The sequence below is a fragment of the Paralichthys olivaceus genome, chromosome 1, assembly GCF_024713975.1.
Source record: "Paralichthys olivaceus isolate ysfri-2021 chromosome 1, ASM2471397v2, whole genome shotgun sequence".
In the NCBI taxonomy this organism is placed as follows: Eukaryota; Metazoa; Chordata; class Actinopteri; order Pleuronectiformes; family Paralichthyidae; genus Paralichthys; species Paralichthys olivaceus.
The window spans coordinates 26,823,876-26,843,288 of NC_091093.1; the positions used below are offsets into that span (position 1 = coordinate 26,823,876).

At 46.0% G+C, this 19,413-nt stretch overlaps 2 protein-coding genes across 10 annotated transcripts in view; one reads left to right on the top strand and one right to left on the bottom strand.

Annotated features, from left to right (window-relative positions):
• Positions 1-9,553, top strand: part of LOC109637215 (C-myc promoter-binding protein-like) — a 52,061-nt gene extending 42,508 nt beyond the window's left edge. For all 8 annotated transcript variants that reach the window (XM_069526452.1, XM_069526463.1, XM_069526468.1 and 5 more), the window contains 11 exons: positions 206-1,413; positions 2,316-2,538; positions 2,795-2,898; positions 3,127-3,302; positions 3,452-3,619; positions 4,003-4,183; positions 4,313-4,567; positions 4,727-4,844; positions 5,777-5,939; positions 6,369-6,433; positions 6,824-9,553. In XM_069526452.1, coding sequence (XP_069382553.1) covers positions 206-1,413; positions 2,316-2,538; positions 2,795-2,898; positions 3,127-3,302; positions 3,452-3,619; positions 4,003-4,183; positions 4,313-4,567; positions 4,727-4,844; positions 5,777-5,939; positions 6,369-6,433; positions 6,824-6,960 — 2,798 coding nt within the window. In that variant the 3' untranslated portion in view covers positions 6,961-9,553. The remainder of the gene's footprint in view (positions 1-205; positions 1,414-2,315; positions 2,539-2,794; positions 2,899-3,126; positions 3,303-3,451; positions 3,620-4,002; positions 4,184-4,312; positions 4,568-4,726; positions 4,845-5,776; positions 5,940-6,368; positions 6,434-6,823) is intronic.
• LOC109647410 (sodium/potassium/calcium exchanger 1-like) lies at positions 7,300-18,576 on the bottom strand. 2 transcript variants are annotated; one of them, XM_069526491.1, is made up of 12 exons: positions 18,407-18,576; positions 16,678-17,809; positions 15,172-15,351; positions 14,816-14,924; positions 13,575-13,631; positions 13,363-13,413; positions 13,017-13,082; positions 12,088-12,254; positions 11,351-11,602; positions 11,121-11,210; positions 10,778-10,944; positions 7,300-10,460 (listed from the first exon to the last, which is right to left on the bottom strand). In XM_069526491.1, the coding sequence occupies exons 2-12, from the start codon at positions 17,650-17,652 to the stop codon at positions 10,211-10,213; spliced, it is 2,364 nt and encodes a 787-aa protein (XP_069382592.1). In that variant the 5' UTR covers positions 17,653-17,809; positions 18,407-18,576; the 3' UTR covers positions 7,300-10,210. The 2 variants fall into 2 exon arrangements, with proteins under 2 accessions (XP_069382592.1, XP_069382595.1); XM_069526494.1 differs by lacking the exons at positions 13,017-13,082; positions 13,363-13,413; positions 13,575-13,631 and having other exon boundaries at positions 18,407-18,574.
• Positions 18,577-19,413: the final 837 nt, after the last annotated feature.

Here is a 19,413-nt window from a genome sequence, read left to right on the forward strand (position 1 = left end):
GAGAGAGACAAAAATTCGATCTATAACTTCAAACAAGAGGGATACGTTTCAAAAATGGTACGAGCACCATCTGTTCAACTTTTAGGAACATGTTATTTCTTTTTCTTCTCCGCGTCATTTAACTGATAGGCGCCACAAACTTCTAGTCAGAACTCTCAGCATTTTAAAAGAAATGTCCCTAACACCCTCCCTCCCCCTCTCTCAGGCCATGTCGCAGGTCTCCTCTTCACGTCCTCCCTGGATGAGATCGGCGAGGTCCGGACCAACAGTTTGCTCAGGAGACACAGGAGCGCTCTGGAAGAGGTGGTTGGCAGTGCCAGCAGCGGCTCGGCTCTGGAGTGGCAGGGGGTCAGGGGTAGCTGTCTGAGTGGAGACACAGTGGGCAGCAGTGGCAGCGGCACCACCGTCCTCGGCCTGGGCATGAGCCAAGGTGAAACAGACCCAGACAAGATCGCAGGTCACCTGGGCGCCGATGCCAAAATCCTCTCCGGTGCCAACTTCAGTCAGAGTAAGAGGCCGCGTTCGCTGGCTTTTGGTGGATCAGAGGGCGCTGCTGCTAAGACTGGCGCCGCCAGACGTCTGGATCACAGGGGGGAGGAAGAGGAGATGGAGGGACAGGACTCCAGTGATGAGGACAGAAGTAACACAGAGGCCATCTTTGATTTGGAGGATCTGGATTTAGACAAGCCTGCGACCGGGCCTGGCGTCAACACTCATCAAACCCACAGACATAAGAAACTCGTGGAACGCAGCGCCAGCTACGGTGCCATGAGCCCCGGGACGTCCAGAGGAGCTGTCAAACGCACAGGTATTGAGATGGGCTACGACCCTCTGTCGCTGCTGGCGGCAGAGTCCCAGTCCAAGCAGCAGGATGAGGATCGGTACCCAGAAGGTGATGAGGCGAGCACGCCAAGCTCCGGCAGGCACCTGGCCAGGGAGATAGAGCTCTACATGAACCACATGGGCAGCCCAATGACCAGCCGCACACCCAGTCTGGACCTGCAGGACCCGGTCAGCCCCCTCCTCCTCCATCCCTCTTCAATCTCTGGCCCCCGCAGAGCCAGCCTGCCCCACAGCTCCTCCCTCAGGACAACTGGAGTACCACGCTCTCGCACATACCACCCGCCCTCGCCCTCCCAGCCCATCTCACGCCAACGTCTGTGGTCGTCGCCCCCACGTCGCAGCTCGAGCACCACCCCCAGCCCCAGCCCTCGACCCAGCCCCTACAAAGACAGGGCGGACAGGATGAGCCTGGCGACACCTTCACCGTCCTCCTCCTCCTTCGCTCTTGACACTCTGCTCACACCAACGCTGGATGTATTCAAAACCAGTGTGGTCTCTGCTGGGAAGGGGGTGGCAGAGAAGGCGAGCCGCTGGTACTCTCGTCTGGCCACCTACACCACACCGACCAAGGTGCAGAGTCTTGACCGCTAATATAGATTGTTGAGCTGGATTATTTGTGCTGATATCTTGATGAAACTTGTTTGTCCACTTTGACTTTTAACTGATCATCTGTCTATATATATATATATATATAGCTAGATAGTGACCTCATTTTAAAGCTGTATAACGTATATTATAATCCAAAAATGCCACATTTTCATCTAAAAAATATTCAGCAATGCAAAGCAAACTTACCTAAATAAGATAAAACCTGCATAAACACTTCTGAGATTGTACTTTTGCACTGTTGCAAATACACCTCAGTGGTTTACAACATTAAGCTCATATAAGAAGTAGTGGAAGACTTCAGTTTGAGTGCTGCTGCCATCTTGTGGCTATGTTGATAGAATTCATGTGCAAGATAAGATAAAATATTCCTTTATTTGTGAGGAAATGTGCAAAATTACACTTAAAATTCAATTAAATACAATTCCTGGATCCACCCCTTTGTTAAAAACCAGGCCAACATTTTAAATGTTCCTTTTTGGGACAAATCCCTATGCAAATTTTTTCCACATATTTTGTAATCCTGCTGACAAACGAACAAACAGACAAAAGATAACCTCCAGCAGGTAATACGTGTTTCAGATGCTTTTTTATTTATTTTGCTCTAGTGATGTTCCTGATTCAAAAATCCGTCAGATAATATATATTTCACTTGCACCACACTCACGTCTATTACCTTGATCAACAGCAATACAGTGAGATCTGAACCTGTCCAGGGTTTGTTACATGACACTTTACTACATCTCTTTTAGAATATATAGAATTTTATTTGTAGTCCTTACTGAACTTGATCTGCTGTTGCTGTAAGCATCATGAATATATATATAATACGACATTAACTTGTCGGCTCTCCTCCTTTTGTCCAGGACGGTCACAGTGACCGTCTGAGTGTTGGGGATCCAGACGGCTCCTCCCTGCTGGATGAGGAAGACTGTGGGGCGTCGGAGCACTCTGTGGTTTCTCCACAGAGGAACGGCCCCATTGGTCCCTCAGGACCCCGCAGGAGCCCCCGACGCAGTCCCCTCCGCAGCAGACTGGACAGCCCCTCTGCAGGTTCCTGCCATATGAGACCCACGTCTCTGCTGCCCGGTGAGAAAGACTTGATTGATGCAACAGAAGTTAGTTTCTAATGTGATCAAAATCGTGATTGAGCTGAAATAAATTTTATTTACCAAATATTTGAAAAATAAAACATCGAACAGTAAGAAAAATTAAATTATATCTGTATGAATTCATTTATACAGTCCTGTTAATGGATTCATCTTATAAAACAAATAAATATAACAAATTGTTTGAGTAAATAATGTCACACATTCTGATCATTCCTCTCGTCATCCTCCTGCAGGATGCGTCCTCTCGCCCCCGGGCTTCCCTCTGCCGGACAAGTCGGACGCCAGCTCCTCACACTACACCAGCAACACCAGCATCTTCAACAACTACGCCATGGAGGTAAATCAAACTACAAAATGAAAAGAAGAAAAGTAGAATTTAGCGACTGGGACTTAGCCGTGGACTGGTTATTAAAACACAACGTTAAATGAAGCGATGTTAGGATCACAAATTAATCCACAGCCTGTAACCAATCAGAAATATTCATCACGTGATAAATTAAGAAAGTCTAAAATTTCCCCGTAACCACTGTTAACTGAGCGTCTGTTTGTGTGTCTCTGTTTCCAGCTGCTGATCTCCAGCTGTTCCCGCTGTAAGACGTGCGACTGTCTGGTGTACGACGAGGAGATCATGGCCGGCTGGACGGCGGACGACTCCAACCTGAACACCACCTGCCCCTTCTGTGGAAACCCCTTCCTGCCTTTTCTCAATGTGGAGATCAGAGACATGAGAGGACCCGGCAGGTAGACGATAACATTACTGCACTGCTGTAAAAATAAAAATACTTTGATATTATATAACTAAGGGTTATGAATTAACTCTCATTTTGAAAAAGACATTCTGATTTGACTCGTCAGGGTGAAAGTGTAACGCCTTCTTCTTCTCTCCTCAGACTTTTCCTGAAGGGCAGTCCATCAGTGGACGAGGCAATGACATCATCGTACTCCGCCTCAACGGGTTTCGACACAGGGACGTCCACCTTGTCCACACCCTGTCCCGCAACAGCTGTCTCCCCTCCCTCCCCCATGATAGCTGTCCAGGAGTGTTCTGGAGACGGAAGGTACTCACTGTCATTCAGTGTGATTCACTGTGATTCACACGTTCTTCCTTTATCTACTCTTCATGCAGAGCTTATGTAATCACCTGAGGTTCAATCAGAGGAAAACACAGTTGTTAAGTATCAGATAAAACAAAACAGAGATTTATAAAAAGTACACTTATGTCCATACACAGTTCTATTCACAATTGAAAAGTTGTATTCACCTGGGTGTCTCTGTATTTGTCTGATAAACAACATCATCACCCTCTTTCATTCACAGTTTTACAAACTTACACCTTTTCCTCATTACTCAAGCTGCAGCTTCTTGTGATTTGTTTAATGTTGTTGTTGCTGAGTTGTCTGTTGGTCTCACACACTGGCCTGTCCTCGCTGTGTCCTCCCAGGACCAGAGCAATCGGGCCTCAAGGTATCAACATCCCCTCAGTGGGCCGGCAGGGGGTGCCGTCCCCTGGAGCGGCCATGGCCCGTAGCGTCAGCGCCTTTAATCCTCTGGAGGAAGCATCCCGACCCAACCGCTGTGTGCCGACGTCAGGCAGCCTGCCCAGCCGTCTCAATGAAACATCAGTACGTGTCAACACAAATCACAAACTACTGACGTCAGAGTATTTCACTCATTTAGAACCATTCAGTAGTTTTACTCTGGTTCCTTTTCCTCCACAATCTGCCTCGCACACAATTTTTGTAATCTTTCAGGATCCGCTGAACATGGAGTGGCGGCTCCACAACCCTGAGCCAGTGACCGTTCCCTACCTGAGTCCGCTGGTGCTGTGGAAGGAGCTGGAGAGTCTGCTGGAGAACGAGGGCGACCCGGTGATCACGGAGGCCGACATGGTGGACCATCATCCCATCATCTACTGGAACCTGGTGTGGTACTTCAGACGGCTCGACCTGCCCAGCAACCTGCCCGGACTCATTCTCACGTCTGAGCACTGCAACAGAGACTCTCAGGTCAGACGCACAAACAGAAACACACAAGTAGTCCACAGTGATGACATGTTTAACCTCATAGTGTTGTGTGTTGCTGCTCTCTGGATTGTGTGATGGGTTTTGAGGGACACAACAAACACAACTGTCAGACTCACAGTGCGTCTCTGTCTCTGTTGTCAGGTTCCTCGTCACTGGATGTCGGAGGACAGTAAACACGTGTTGATCCAGATCCTGTGGGACAACCTGAAGCTGCACCAGGACCCCATCCAGCCCCTCTACATCGTCTGGAACACCTTCAGTGAGTCTCAGTGTTCTTGCTCGCTCTGTGTCCGCAGAACAGAGTTTAAAGATTCATCCGGTGATTTCAATTTTGATTTATTCATGACAATAACCTGCCAGCAGCTGGATTTGTGATCAGTGAATGAACTGACTGTTGCTCAGTCTGTAGCACTCGATGGTTTGATGAGAAGGAGGCGTGGAGGGAGCCAGCTCCTCCTGGGAGTCGGCTAATCCTCGTGCTAACAGGCTCTGTCTGCTCTCTGTCTTCCAGGGCTTAATTGTACTCTGTTGTTAGAGAGTGAGTGTTCACCTCTGCTGCACACACACAGATGAGTCCTGGTGTTTGTCCTGTCTCAGGCCTGCTGTCTCTCTGTGCCGTGTGTGTTCTCTGCTTGATGCTTCGTTGCAGTGTTGTTTGGGGAACTCGACCTCTTCTTGTCACAGTGTTTGGAATGAAAGTTTCTCTTTTTCTGATGATGTCGACTCGGGGTTGTTTCTGTTGTTGTTGTTGTTGATCAAATACACTCCTGATCTGTATTTGAATGTTGGTTTGCATCTCTGGTGAATGTCCACTTTGTCCTTCCACTTGTTAACATGGACGTTAAAACAGTTCTAAACAAATAGCTAATGACAGCGACTTCCTGGAAATCACTTTCTCACACAGGTCGGACAAATTAATTATTTGAAGTCAACTTGTTTTCATTTCCTACTTTGATTTGAGCATAAAAATCTAAATTATAGAAAAACCAACCAGTGTTTGTTTTTTGTATCAGAACAAATCCACATTTTTTCATTTTCCGTTTTTTGCTCTACGGTGAAGTGAAATCCTCAGATAAAAATCAAACCATCCTCATTTGTTTAACTGTCGTACTGTCTTGTCTGTGAGCGCTAATATGATGAGTCTGAACTCTGTGTGTGTGTGTGTGTGTGTGTGTGTGTGTGTTTTGGTAGATGTTGGTTACCCTCTGTCCCGGCCGGTCCCGGAGGAGGAGAAGCCGTTCAGCGAGGAGTTGCTGCAGAGCGTGGTGAAGAGCATCCAGAGGAACGACATCAGCCGGCCAATGGCTCAGCTGCTGCAGCTGCTGGGTCAGACGCTCGGGGTCAAAAGGCAAAGGTCAGCACTGAAGACATTTAGAGTTTTAGAATCATCACCTCTCTAAACATGTGTGGAGATCGTTTCGTGTGTGAATGAACACGTAAACTCTGCCATCGTGCAGAGCAGGAGAGGGTCAAACCCTCAAATGTTTACTGAAATGTGTGAGAGGGAAAGTTTCAATACATTCAATTCACTTACAGAACAATAAATAACTACTCAAGGCTGATTTATGTACAAAAAGAAAAGTTGCCACTGCACACATACTTCCACGTTTCTCACATTGGCTTGGTTTTTAAACAATACATCCACTGGAGTTTGTGTAAATGAAAGTATTGATAGGGAAGTAATTTCGCACTGTTAGTGTCATACTGTCAGTATCTGAGAACAAAGTCTAAAAGCTGCTGTGATGACTTGTTTCTTTACTTCTGCTCTTTTCTTCTTCGTCAGGAGTTTGTACAGAGACATCCTCTTCCTCTCCCTCGTGGCTCTGGGCAAAGATAACATCGATATCGGCAAGTTCCAATCACATTTAACTTTGTCAAAAGGACAAATAAAAGTTTAAATATACATTTAAGGTGCTCGTACGATGTGGAACTGGAAGAATAAACTTGCCGTGATGGATTTTTTTGACCACTTGAGGGCAGCAGAAACAAGCTGGGAAAAAAATGTTGCAGTAAGAAGTTGACGTTGGAATCACATCAGTAAATTGTTATTCTTATTTATACAGATTTGTTTCTGGTGACCTAGCTATCGTAAGTCCAACACTGCCAGATCAAAACAGTGAAGCTAAAGGACCCTGAAATGCTCCATGGATCTCGTTTGATAAAATATTGATCACAGCAGATTTAAAGGAAGGAAGAACTTGTAAAAACTGTATTGATGCTGTTTTCTTCTCCCCTCAGACGCCTTCGATCGTGAGTACAAGTTGGCGTACGACCGCCTCGTGCCGAGCCTGGTGAAGCTGACCCACAACTGTGACCGTCCTCCCAGCACTGGGGTCATGGAGTGCCGCCGGACGTTTGGCGAGCCTTACCTGTGAACACTCCCCGTCCGTCACACGCCTGGATGAACTCTCATCACCGACGCATTAAGACGAGCTCAGGAAACCTGTTGGAAGACTGTGAATGTGCACTAAGTGATCAAAACGGTACAGTCGACTGTGGTCAGCGTTATGTAGCCTGAAACACAACAAAAAAAACTTTTACAGACAATATCTCAACTAAGTGACGAAGGGAAATCAATGCACAGCGTTCATGAACATCCATTGTTGATCTGGTTTCTCTTGGAATCCTGTGAAAAAGGTACAAACAGCAGCAGAGGATTTTTTAAAATGCAGCATTTATATTGTTCAGTCACAGTATATGAAGACGGTTAGCAATATTTTAATTTGAAGTCTATTTATACAGAGTCAGCTTTATTTATTCTAGTGTTTTATCGTGTCCTGTAGTCGCTGGACGTTGTTTTCTCGCAGTTTAAACCAGGACGGACGACCTGAACGTCCGCAGCTCGTTTCCAATTACACGTGGAGAAGATGCTGACGTTTGAATTTAGTGTCTGTTGTAAATAATTAACCAGGTTTCTGAGATTTATCAGTCGGGGCGTAAAAACAAACATTTAAATTGGAGCTGCAGTTAAATCAATTATTCAGATTTTGGACAACAACCAAATCTAAAACATCACAAAGAGTTCTGGGACATTCTGATTCCATATTTGTCCACTGATAATATTTTCGTCATGAGCTCAATAATGAATCCTCGGCTGCAGCCCTGATTTAAACGTGTGAAACAACTTTGGAAGCTGCCTTGTTTAATGTTCTGCTGCTTTAAATGTGATTTCATTTTAATGTAAAGTTCCATATCGGTTTGTTTACAAAAAAAAAAAATGTAATGATTTCACTGCACATGAACGACTTTTTAAAGTTTCAGCACATTTCGTTAACCAATCAAACGTCAGTATTACTGTTCATGTGTGAGAGGTGCGGACTGGAGCCGGTGTCTGATCATGAGATGCAGTTTACTCCCCTCACCAAGAAAACGGCCGATGTTTGGACAACAAAATCCAAAGAGACAAATGAAACCTAACGGAGCTGTTGTCGTGAGTTTGAAACTTTGCTCAAACCCAGGATATCGTTAACCGGCTTCACTTATCTCAACATCGGCCGTCCTGAGAACCTGTCCTACGAAGCCGGTTAACTTTATATATTGTGATGTTATAAAACCACATGAGCCTGGAACACAAAAACTATTCATCTCACTGTAAAAATTGTCTGTAACGGTTTTAACTTCTTACTTTTCTGAAGCCTGAACTCTTTTGTCCTCGTCAGGATCCTGCAGATCATCTCTCTGGTTTTTATCTCTTATCTTAAACTTAACCCGCTTCAGCATAAGTGACCACGAGAAGGGGACGTTCCATCACCAAGGCATGAGCAGCTCACCGTGGTGAAGAAAATAAGAATATTGTTTCAAAGATCTGTACAAAGATGATTTGAATTCAACCCACCCATAAAATTCTATTACTCAGACGGATATACCACAGAATATTTCAGTTTTTTTGTTCTCTGCCCATTAAACCAAAAATGTTTTCATGGAAATTGGCTCCATAGTTTCTGCGTAATCCTGACAACAGACAAACAAAACCTGTGAAAACACAACGTCCTTGGCTTAGGTAGTAAAAATAATTCATTCAGCTCAGATCCTTTTTATTTCTAAACATCGAAAACTTTAACTGATGTTTTTTCTTTTAAGTCAAACGAATATAAATGTTTGAACTCAACACATTCTGGATCAACTGGATTTTTAGCAGGACATAAAACTCGTGAGTGTCACGGGACATGACAAGTGTTGTTTTCATGTGTGTGTCGATCAAACATGAATGACGCACTGGCACGCTGGTTGCAGGAGGACGTCCAGAGTCAAACCTCAAGGACGTCTCATGAATGTCAAACCCTGTGTGTGTATGTGTGTGTGTGCGCGTGTGTGTGTTTGTGTTTTATCTGTGGCAGAGGAAACCAAAACGGGATAAGTCTGGAATCTGCACTTTGACCCTTGAAAGTGAACTTTCAGCCTTAAACGCTGGAGTCCAGGAGGAAACTCATCGACGGCTCGGAGACGCCGTCATCCGTCTGTGGATCTTTGTTGTTTGTGTTTGAAAAGAAAAAAAAAAGTTGTACAAATGAATGATTTTGCAGAATCTGGGCCGTGTACATTTTAACTGGCCCTTTGTAGAAATCACATTTTCTAGTTGACACGTGCTGACGTCCTGTGAGACGTGGGGACAGTTCTGAACAGAGACCAGATCTGCGGGACTGTTGGACTGTAAATAAATCATGTACGAGCTCAACAACGGCTTCTTCCTTCTACTCTATTTGTTTTGCCAAAGATAGAACTGTGACCAACCTGAGTTTTTGGCCACAGGTGGCGCTATAGAGCGGTTTTTCTTGATGTAAACAGCCTCGTGCAAGAAACCGTTAGATTTGCTCGTGAGTTGTTCTTACAACTCGTATTTCGAGTGCAGTGCGTTCACACCCAATGACAAATGAATATTTGGCACAATGAACAGATACGGATCTCAAGTCTCTTGTCCTGGGCAACGCAAATGTTAAATGATTGATATAAAAATATTTTAAAATCTTTCTCATCCATCCAGCTTTTTGTTTTGTTTCTCAACACGTCTCCAGTTCACTGTAAGAAAAATAATTTATTGCAGCGTGGAATTTTAGTTTTAAATATCGACAGTTTTCACATCAGTAACTCACATCTGCATCAATTCAACACTTAACAAGATGTCAACACACGTTTACCCGACACACAGACGATCACGGGATCTTATTGTTTCACACAAAACAAACATGAACACACACAAGTTTGATGGTTGAACACACAACAGAGTCTCTGGGATACAGTTCAGAAAATGATGAACATACAAAACAGAAAGTTGCATCCACTGATGTTCGAATCGCTGCACGGTGAAATGTGTACGTCATGTATTTAATAATAAATCTATTAAAGTCTCCTCGGGAAGGTTTTTTAAGCATCATGCTCACAACGTTTAAGGACAAATCCGCCTCAAATCAGCGAATGACCGAGCAGTCGCAGATGATGTGAGGTCACTGGATGTGAATCTTTGCTGGAGGAGGATTTTCCTTTTAACGTTGCTTGTGTCGTGATGTGTCTCTACTGTGTCTCTACTGTGTCCCTACTGTGCTCGGACCTTTGAGATCAGGTCTGGTTAAATCTAACTCCTCCTACGTACAGTACTGATTCCGTCTGGCTGAGGTTTCCCCGTCTGGCTCAGATTGAAACCGGGCAGATGAGGACTCTGTCCTCCAGCAGGACGCTGAGGACCAGGAACACAAAGTAAAGCGCGAACATGGTGAGGCCCAACGTTCGGCTCATCTTCCAGCGACAGGCGGCGATGGAGATGATGACGAAGAGGAGCATGAGGAAGAGCAGCACGATGGCGCAGAACAAGCCGTTGGAGCTGACGGCTACAGGCTGGCCGTTGTGGGACAGAGTGAACATGAGCCACGGGACGGGCAGACTGAAACCAGAGAGGACGACGGTTCAGGAGAGTCCAGTACTCAGATACTTGTACTTTACTCCCAATATATTTGGTACTTCCTTCTCTTAAAGTATCTTCACTGTGTACATTTATCTGATAGAACTAGTCATTTTTTTTAAATCATTTTTATTGATCCTGAATTTTCCTGCTAAATCTGTAAAAATAAGCTAATTTAGCTTTAAATTACTGGAATATTTCTGATTAATTCTTTTACTTCACGAGTGAAATAAACACACAGTTAATTACTACACTTAAAAGTATCTGGATCTAATATTGGTCCTGTTCTCTTCACTCACCCGATAGTGATGTCGAAGATGTTGCTGCCCACGGAGCTGGACACGGCCATGTCCCCCAGACCCTTACGGGCCACGATGACGCTGGTGATCAGGTCGGGGATGGACGTCCCGGCCGCCAGGATGGTCAGGCCCATTATTTCCTCTGAGATGCCCACGGTCTCACCCACCTGTCCACGAGGACAGAAGAAGATGGACGTTACGACACGTGTAGATGCAGGACGAGTCAACGTTGGGACAATCTCTACGTCACGACATTTATATAGAGACGAAAAGTCACGAGCTGTCGAGGTGAAGTCACATCAAACACGAGTGAATTCAAATGTTTGTAACCGTGGCGACCGACCTGATGAGCCCACCACACCATCAAGTAGGAGAAGACGCCGATCCACAGGATACAGCCGATGAACGTCACAACGAAATATCTCCTGGACGCCTGCAAACAGAAAGATCACGTTAGAACAGAGTTCATACAGACGCAAAGCTCTCGATCGCCCCCTGGTGGCTGGTTGCAGTATAGCTGCTGTTTTGCCTGATACAGTGAAGGATTAACGTTAAATGTTTTGTCGTGCTCACCAGGTTGCGGACGTCGGGCAGCGTGAGCCACAGCGGGAACACGATGGGCAGCAGGAACAGGTAGGTGGCCTGCTTACTTCTGGTTTCAGGCCACTCTAGAGACAGAGGCTCGTTCTCCTCCTCCGCTTCTTCCTCCTCGTTTCTGTCCCCGTCGTCAACACTCTCAGCCGAGTCGCCGCTGTCCTCGTCGCCGCTGTCGTCCTCAGCGCTGCTGTCCGAGCCGTCCGAGCCCCCCGCTGAGGCTGCCGCCGCCTGACGGTCGAGGAACACACACGAGTGAGTTTGACGAAGTTTGGCGGCCATTTTTCTCAGGTTGTTTATTGGAGGTAAACGATGGGAAAACGTGAAGCTCATCTGAGTCGTGACCTCCAGCTCTCGGAGAACAACACTTTTCAACCATTAATCTATTGAAGCATGTAAAGATTTATCCCAGCACACATTTAGAGATCTGATATGATGGTGGATCATGATGGTGGACTTTGAACAAGACGTCTTGATAAACAATATGTCTCCTCACATAGAGTTTAGAAACATCTGATCTGGTCCTTTCTGCGTTGCTTTTCTTTTATTACTGGATGTTGTGCGTGGAATTAAATAAAGCTTGTGTATTTTATCTTTAACAGTCCGGTGGCCTGCAGAGCTCAAAGCACCGCAACTGAAAACAAATAGTCAAAAGACAAACTGGCAACACACACAACACAACCAGACACACAACACGTTAACTGCTGTGTTTGTACCTGTGACTCGTCCGGTTGGTCGCTCGTCTTCTCAGTCGTCTCTTCTGCCTTTGGAGGCTGTGAGGTTGACGGCTCGGCTGCAGCGCCCCCTGGTGGAACAGCAGCAGCAGCGGCGGCGGCGGCGGCGGTGGTTGTTGTCTGCTCAGACTTAGACTTGTGATCATCCTCTGAAGAAAGAGTGAGACCGACATAGAACGACTGTGAGGAAGGAAATCTGCTCTTTCAAACTTTTTTTAAAAGGTTTTAGCCTAAATTTCCTTTTTCCAACAGAACTGATGTTTATTTCAGACTCTGAGAGTTTTAATGATGAGATGATGAAATTATTATTGTCTGCTGTGTGAGCTCGTACGAAGCATCAGTGGGAGTGATTGGAGTGTTTGGAGCTAAACATGACTAACACACACACACACACACACACACACACACACACACACACACACACACACACACACACACACACACACGCTGTCCCATCTGCATGTTAAACATCAGGCTGATTGAAAGGCCTCTTCAGTTTCTCTGCAGCCACTTCACTCGTCGCACACACACATGCACACACACATGTACACACACACTCAGAGGCTCCTCTGATTGTGGAGAACCACGTCCTTCAACCCCACAAAACATCTCCGTCAATCAGGCAGACGACCGGACATCTCCACATAAAAACATCTTGCAGGTCAGTACAGAGGCTGCATGACAGGCCTGTTGGTTCACACTCACACTCACTGAAGGGATTTTAATATACGCAGGGCTGCAAGTAGATAAATGGTTTAAATATAGTGTCGTATTCCAACACTGAATAAAAAGCTTGCAGAGCTTGAAATGTGAAATATAATTTTGTTTTATTTCCGTCTTCAAACCTGCAGCTGTTTCTCTGAGACATTTTCAGAGTCAAGATGCGTTGGTAGATTTTCACACACACTCACCTTCAGAGCAGCGTCGCTGAGATTTTCCTGCGACCGCGGCGTTCAGAGGTTTTACTTTGTTCTTTGCTGCAGTTAAGAGAAGGACGACTCACACAGATCACATGTGTGTCCTCTGATACACTTCATCAACACACACAGAGGCCACTTGATAACACACTGGCACTACCAACACATCTAACCGAACACCAACACGTCTCACCGACACGTCTCACTGACACCAACATGTCTCAATGACACCAACACGTAACAGCAACACATCTAACAAACACCAACACGTCTCAATGGCACCAACATGTAACACCAACACATCTAACCAACACATCTAACCAACACCAACACGTCTCACCTGTCCTCTGCACTGAGCTGTCCCCCCTGACATCCCCGTTAAAGGACGTCTCTGAGTGAGACAGACATGAGAGCAAACAAGCTTCAGTCTCCTCTGGTTACATGTATATATATATATATATATATATTATATTTAAACAAAAACTAACGACGAAATTGCAACCACACACGACAGGAAACAACATCAAGATGACTTCCTGTTGCCGCTCTTACCTCGTCTGGCTTTCCTCGGCCCCGGGGTTTTAACGGCCCCTCCGAGGGCCCCTGCCTCTAGGATGGAAGCCAGCAGCAACAGTTTTAACTCCAGGATCATCTGAGTTTTATTCTTTTCTTGCGTTATTACATTGTTTTGTATTTGAAATGAAATTTTCCTTGTATGGCTCCATATTAACAAATCTCAATGTCCCCACATAGAACTCAACAATCTGTACAAGGAGCCACATCCTCTGTTCCTAACCCTCGGGGGGGGTTTGCTGTGATTGGTCGAACGTGTTACCAACTGCATCCAGAGGCATTTTAGTCTCTGACCAGTGGAAATTAAAAATGAGCAGCGTTTTCAGACACATTCCAAAAAATACTCGTTGGTCTGACGACGTCTGGTTAAAAACTCAAATGGTTTAAAAGCTGCACCTAAGAGATAATAATTATTAATGGATTCATTTCTCACTTTCTGGTAAAACGACACAAAGTCGTGACTTTTCTGTGACTCGCTTGCTAACTACCGAACATCGTCTCTGCTTCGGGGGTGTACGTCTCTGACTTTATTTTTGATGTTTCTCGTGCAGAAGCAGCGCGACCGCGAGGAGAAGAGCTGCAGCTGGAGCGCAGGAAACCAAAGCAGAAGCAGGGCACGTTTCAGTGAGAGCTTTAAAACATGCAAACATGAAATCAACATGTCCTGCTCTCAAACTGTTCAGTCCAGCTGCAGCTGAGGCCTTGACCACCGCGCTGCTCCTCCACGGAGATAAAGAGCTTGTTCCTCCAGCACACTGGCTCTTATCCAGCTTTTATTAGCCTACATTGAAAAGCTGATTAAGGATGAGCTGTGGCCGAGCGCTGCGGGAGCAGAGGAACAGCAGGAGACTCTGAGGACGAGCTGAAGGTCGCCGCGGTTCATCCCTTGTCACCTGACTTACAGGAAGGGAGGGGACGGACTCAGCGGCACAGAGCTGAGTCACTGCGTCCAAGAGCTGCGTTAATCGATAAGTCGAAAGTTAAATAATGAAATGTCTCCTTTGTTATTTAAGCAGAAATATTAAAACAAACTGTAATGACTAGTTTCACTGAGCATGATTCATTTGCACAAAATGAGATAAAACCCAATAAAGAAAGTTAAAGATGAAACAGACTGATGTGTCATTATTATTATTGATTATTGCTCAAACTTTCTACAGAAATCGTGATTAACATCTTGAATTATCGTTCCAGATGTTTGTGTTGGTTCTGGTTGTTACCTTCTCCCAGAGGGTCCAGCGTGTGGATCATCAGCTGGAAGATGGTGCTCCGCAGAGAGGTGTTGTGCAGCGAGGCTGAGCTGCCGCCTCGCTGCAGGACGGGACGAACCTGCGACCACAGACAGAAACTCAGTGATTTCAGTTTACATGATAAAAGTCACCGCATCAATCTTTTAAGTGTTGATGGTGGATTTTTGCAATTATGCATATTCAGCCATGTTTGTAGTTCTTTGCACCAAGTGTGACATCTCGTCTGAAATCCGCCGTCAGTGTATTTCTCTATTCGTCCCATTCAAATAAAATAAAGATGACATATCTACTCCAGCTAACACAGACAGTGAAATGATGCCACACACCCTGAGTCTTGCTTTGTCGTCTTGCGGCTCTGACGGCTGTTTGTGGAGTTGAGGGCTGCTTGGAGGAGGTTCAGGTGCTGGTTTGGGTTTTTCCTCAGCCGGTGGTGCAGCTGACGGAGCAGCAACAGCAGCAGGAGGAGGAGGAGGAGGTGGAGGAGGAGGTTGTGTAGCATCACTCTCCTGTAAAGTCAGACATAACATGCTGAGTATCTCTTTGTCGTCATTTATGCATCTGTGTGGTTATTGTGTCTTTTCGGGGTAATTTTGTGCCTGTGTATTATTATTGTGATTATTATTGGAAGATTTCGGTGAATCAGGGTCCAGCTGCTCAATGTTTGGCTGTAAGAAGATCCAAACACTTGATTGCGGAAAAAAACGACAAGAGATCAATTAAAAAGCATCTTTTAAATTCCAGTAATTGGGAGTTGTTGGTGCGGCTGCATGTCTCGTTGTTCTCAGTGTGGGGACTGAAGAGGCTCGGGGCGGCTGCAGACGTGCCTCAGGATAATTGGAGAATGTGCCTCCGACACTTGAAACACTGAAACACAGCGGTGCATGTTAATTACAGGCTCAGACGTTTACCGCTGCGTGAAGCTGCACGTCCGCAGAACGTTAACCTTTTTATAAACATCATTTTTAATGGATTTATTTATTGTTTTAATGAACTGAGGTCTGCACAGTGAGATTTCAGGCCTGAGACACAGAAACACGGTGACGTCTCCGACACTCTGTGACACCTGGACTCTTTCTGTTGAGCTTCAAAGGGTTTCGCACAAATACAGTCCGTCACCTGCTCAGACCCACAAATCACTGTTTCCTCTCTCGCTGTGTCCGAACAACAGTCTCAGCCCTGACGAGATGAAAGACCAGAAAACACAGAGCAGCGTGTGGATGGAAGATGCTCCGGTAACATCTGTTCTGCACACACATCTGTTCTCTCTGCAGCCATTGTTTCAGATTACTGTGGGCTCTTTGTTCTCAGGGGTTTTTGCAAAAATCTAAAATCGTGTAAAAATCAACTCCTGATTGTGACGAGTGTGTTATTCTCCGCGAGGCCTATTTTCCCGAGTGGTGAAGGTCCTTGTGTGTCGGTGTGTTCATGAGCTTTGAAGTTGGTATATGGAAAAAAACATGGACGCTGTTAACGATAACGAAGCGTAAAGAGAAAGGATCGGGTGTGACAGACATAAATATCATTGGCTAAAAAGTTTTGTGTTATGAAACATTTTGCAAATGACAAAAGTTCAAACATTTGACAAGTTCACATGAGAAGCTGCTGATTGTAAAATCAATCTGTGCGACTCCAGTCACGAGGTTGAGATCTTCACAATTAGAGAATTATTTTCTGAACTGAGCAGTGTAGTTTTATAAGTCGTAAAATTTAATTCAGCTGAATATATTCATTTATTTTGTATTCATACATTTTGGGGTTTTGTGTAAAATGTTAAAAATTCATTTTCTCCTGAGATAGATTTTCCCTCAGATGCGTCTGAATGTGACTCTGACCTTCTCCGGCTCCTCGGCCGTCCACACCTTCACGATGCTCATGTGCTTGTTGAGCTGGGACTTGACCGCCTGCTCGATCTGACTGTTGACCTTCATGAAGCTGACGTAGCTGATGTAGCCGAGCACCAGCAGGACGCTCTCCCACCACATGATGACGCTGTCCAGGAAGAAGACGATGAGCATGATGAGGTCCAGGATGTAGAAGGTCACGTCTCGGAACAGGGGCCACCAGGTCAGGTGCAGCATCTCCCGGGAGAAGATGGCGCACATGCCGATCACGAAGAGGATGTTGAAGACGGCCGAGCCCACGATGGTGCCGATGCCCACGTTGCTGTGGGAGATGAAGACGCCGATCAGGGAGGTGAAGAGCTCGGGGGCAGAGCCTCCAGCAGCCATGAAGGTGGCCCCGGCTACGTCGTCAGAAATCTGCAGGTTGATGGTGATGACCTCGAGCGCAGGAACGAAGAACTCATCACAGACGATGGCCAGGGCGACAAACATGTAGATCATGCCCATAATGTGCAGGACCACCCAGCCTTGTCGTCGCTGCTCCACTGAGAAGATGTCCTCTGGGTAATCACCCTTCCTGTGAGGGGGCTGGGGCGGAGGAGCTGTGGTGTTGGATGGCGGCGGCGGGGTAGGAGGAGGAGGTTTGGGGGCGTGGGGATCTACGTAGATACACTGTTCGATGTCTGTCCTGTTGACGATCATCACCGGAGGAGGTCTGCTGCCCTCGGGTAGGACCTCCTCCTCCTGCGTCTCATTGGAATCCATCACCTCCCGAACGTTGACCTCCACAACATCCCCATAACCTCCATCTGCTCCCAGAGCGGCGTCCGTCTGCGAGGAGCCTCTCAACTCCGGCAGCCTGGCCTTCAGAGTCAGAGTGTAGACGAAACACAGCAGCACACCTGAGACGAAGAAGAGGACACGGCCGCGCCTGAGTCTCCTCCTCGGAGGCGAGTGCACCTTCATTGCCCTCGTGGTCTCGACTCCAGACAGGAAGCTACGTCAGATGCATTGCTGATGTTCCTCAATGGATCCATGTGGAGGGAGGCGACCGCTGACAGAGAGGAGACACACACACACCTACACACAGTGTGTTTCATCTTTCACTGCTGGCAGCTTCAGCCTGTGGACGACAAGAGAACAAACCCACAACTGAGAATGTCATCATCCTGAACACATGTGGAGTCCTCTGTGGTCTGCATTGTTCCAGAGGCAGAGAGGAGTGTGTGTGTGTGTGTGTATATGTGTGTGTGTGTGTGATGGGGATGCAGACAGCCACCTGTTACTATGGCTACACAGGCTTTAGCTTCTCCCAAAACCACCGAAGACGCGTCAAACACGTTAAAAAGGGAATAAAACCTGCGTCATGCGTCAAATTAACGCAATTAATTCCACAATTGCCTCTTAATTGACATTTGGTGTTACAAGCGTGAGCGCGCGCACGGGAAGAACGTGATGAAATGCGCGTGCACCAAACGAAAATTACACGAAACCTCAGTTGCCTGAAGCTCAACATTAAAAACATCAGTTCATTAAAACCAGCGAGTCTGTGCGTGGAAGCGTCGCGCAAATGACGAGTAACTGAGGGATGCGCGGATTATCGGACAAGATTCAAGCTCTCCGTCTATCCATATTCCTCCAGAGGAAAATATAAAAACATCCAGATGTTGTATGTATGTGTGTGTGTGTGTGTGTGTGTGTGTGGTGCTGAGGGTCTCACCTGTTGCTGCGCGGCACCTCTCCGTCCCTCCAGCTGTGCGTAACGGGCGCAGAGCTGCTGACTCCGGGTTTTGGGGAGCTACAAGGGCACACCGCATGTCGGGGCTGGAGCGAGGCTCAGCATAATGCTAAGAGGATTAACACATCTCACCTTCCCTTCCACACAGTGGAACCCAGTATCAATACGCCAACATTCACAGTGAGGAGCCGGGGGGGGGGGGGGGACGTGGCGCAGGGGAGCGACACTGACAGGAGGAGTCAGGTCTGGATTTGGGGAGTGGTCGGCGTGAAGCCTCATTTGTAGTTTTTAATCTTATTATTAAGATTTGAAACATGCACGTGAGGTGCACTTTGGTTTAGAACCTGAGTGAAATGAGTAAGAACAAGTTTTCATGCAAGTTGTTTTAATTGAAAGTGACAGTGTTTTTGCCTGAACAGAGGATTTGGTGAAGATGAATCACTGTGTAACAATGAGCGGAAATGTTCAATCATTTCCAGTAACTTCCCTCATTTAATAACCGAATAACTACATTTACAAAACAATTCAAATGAAACAACCGAAAATAAATCACCTCAAAAGAAACTTCCTTCATCCAGTCTGAGCCCCTGTTCACCCGAGTTGGACAGAGATGTTGGAAATGTCCAATAAAGGACATAAAGGTTTAGTTGTCCCGCCCTAACAGATAAAACAAATCTAATAGAAGAGTGATGGAGATGTCAGGAGGAAACCACAGAACCTTCTACCTTCATCACACCGATTCAAATATTGTTTAAGAAAAAGATCCTGGAAAAAGTTACTGACCTGAACCAGAGCAGATATCAAACCTTAACCCCAGAATGGAAATTAAATAAATATCCAGAAGAAGATGATTGAAACAGCTTGAATAAGCTTGAATCAAATCCTGGATGATGCTCATTAGGTGCATTCATTTCTGCTGATCTCAATCCCTCACACCAGACGTTTAAAAGAATCCCTCATGAATGTATCTAAATCTCTACAATAATCTG

Bases quoted from the DNA above. Each gene is read 5' to 3' on its own strand.
- LOC109647410 (XM_069526491.1), bottom strand. From the start codon at position 17,652: ATGAAGGTGCACTCGCCTCCGAGGAGGAGACTCAGGCGCGGCCGTGTC. The intron at 11,603-12,087 runs GTACAAACACAG...CTCGACCGTCAG, and splicing joins ACCAACCGGACGAGTCACAG to GCGGCGGCAGCCTCAGCGGG. The intron at 11,211-11,350 runs GTGAGCACGACA...TTCTGTTTGCAG, and splicing joins TGCCCGACGTCCGCAACCTG to GCGTCCAGGAGATATTTCGT.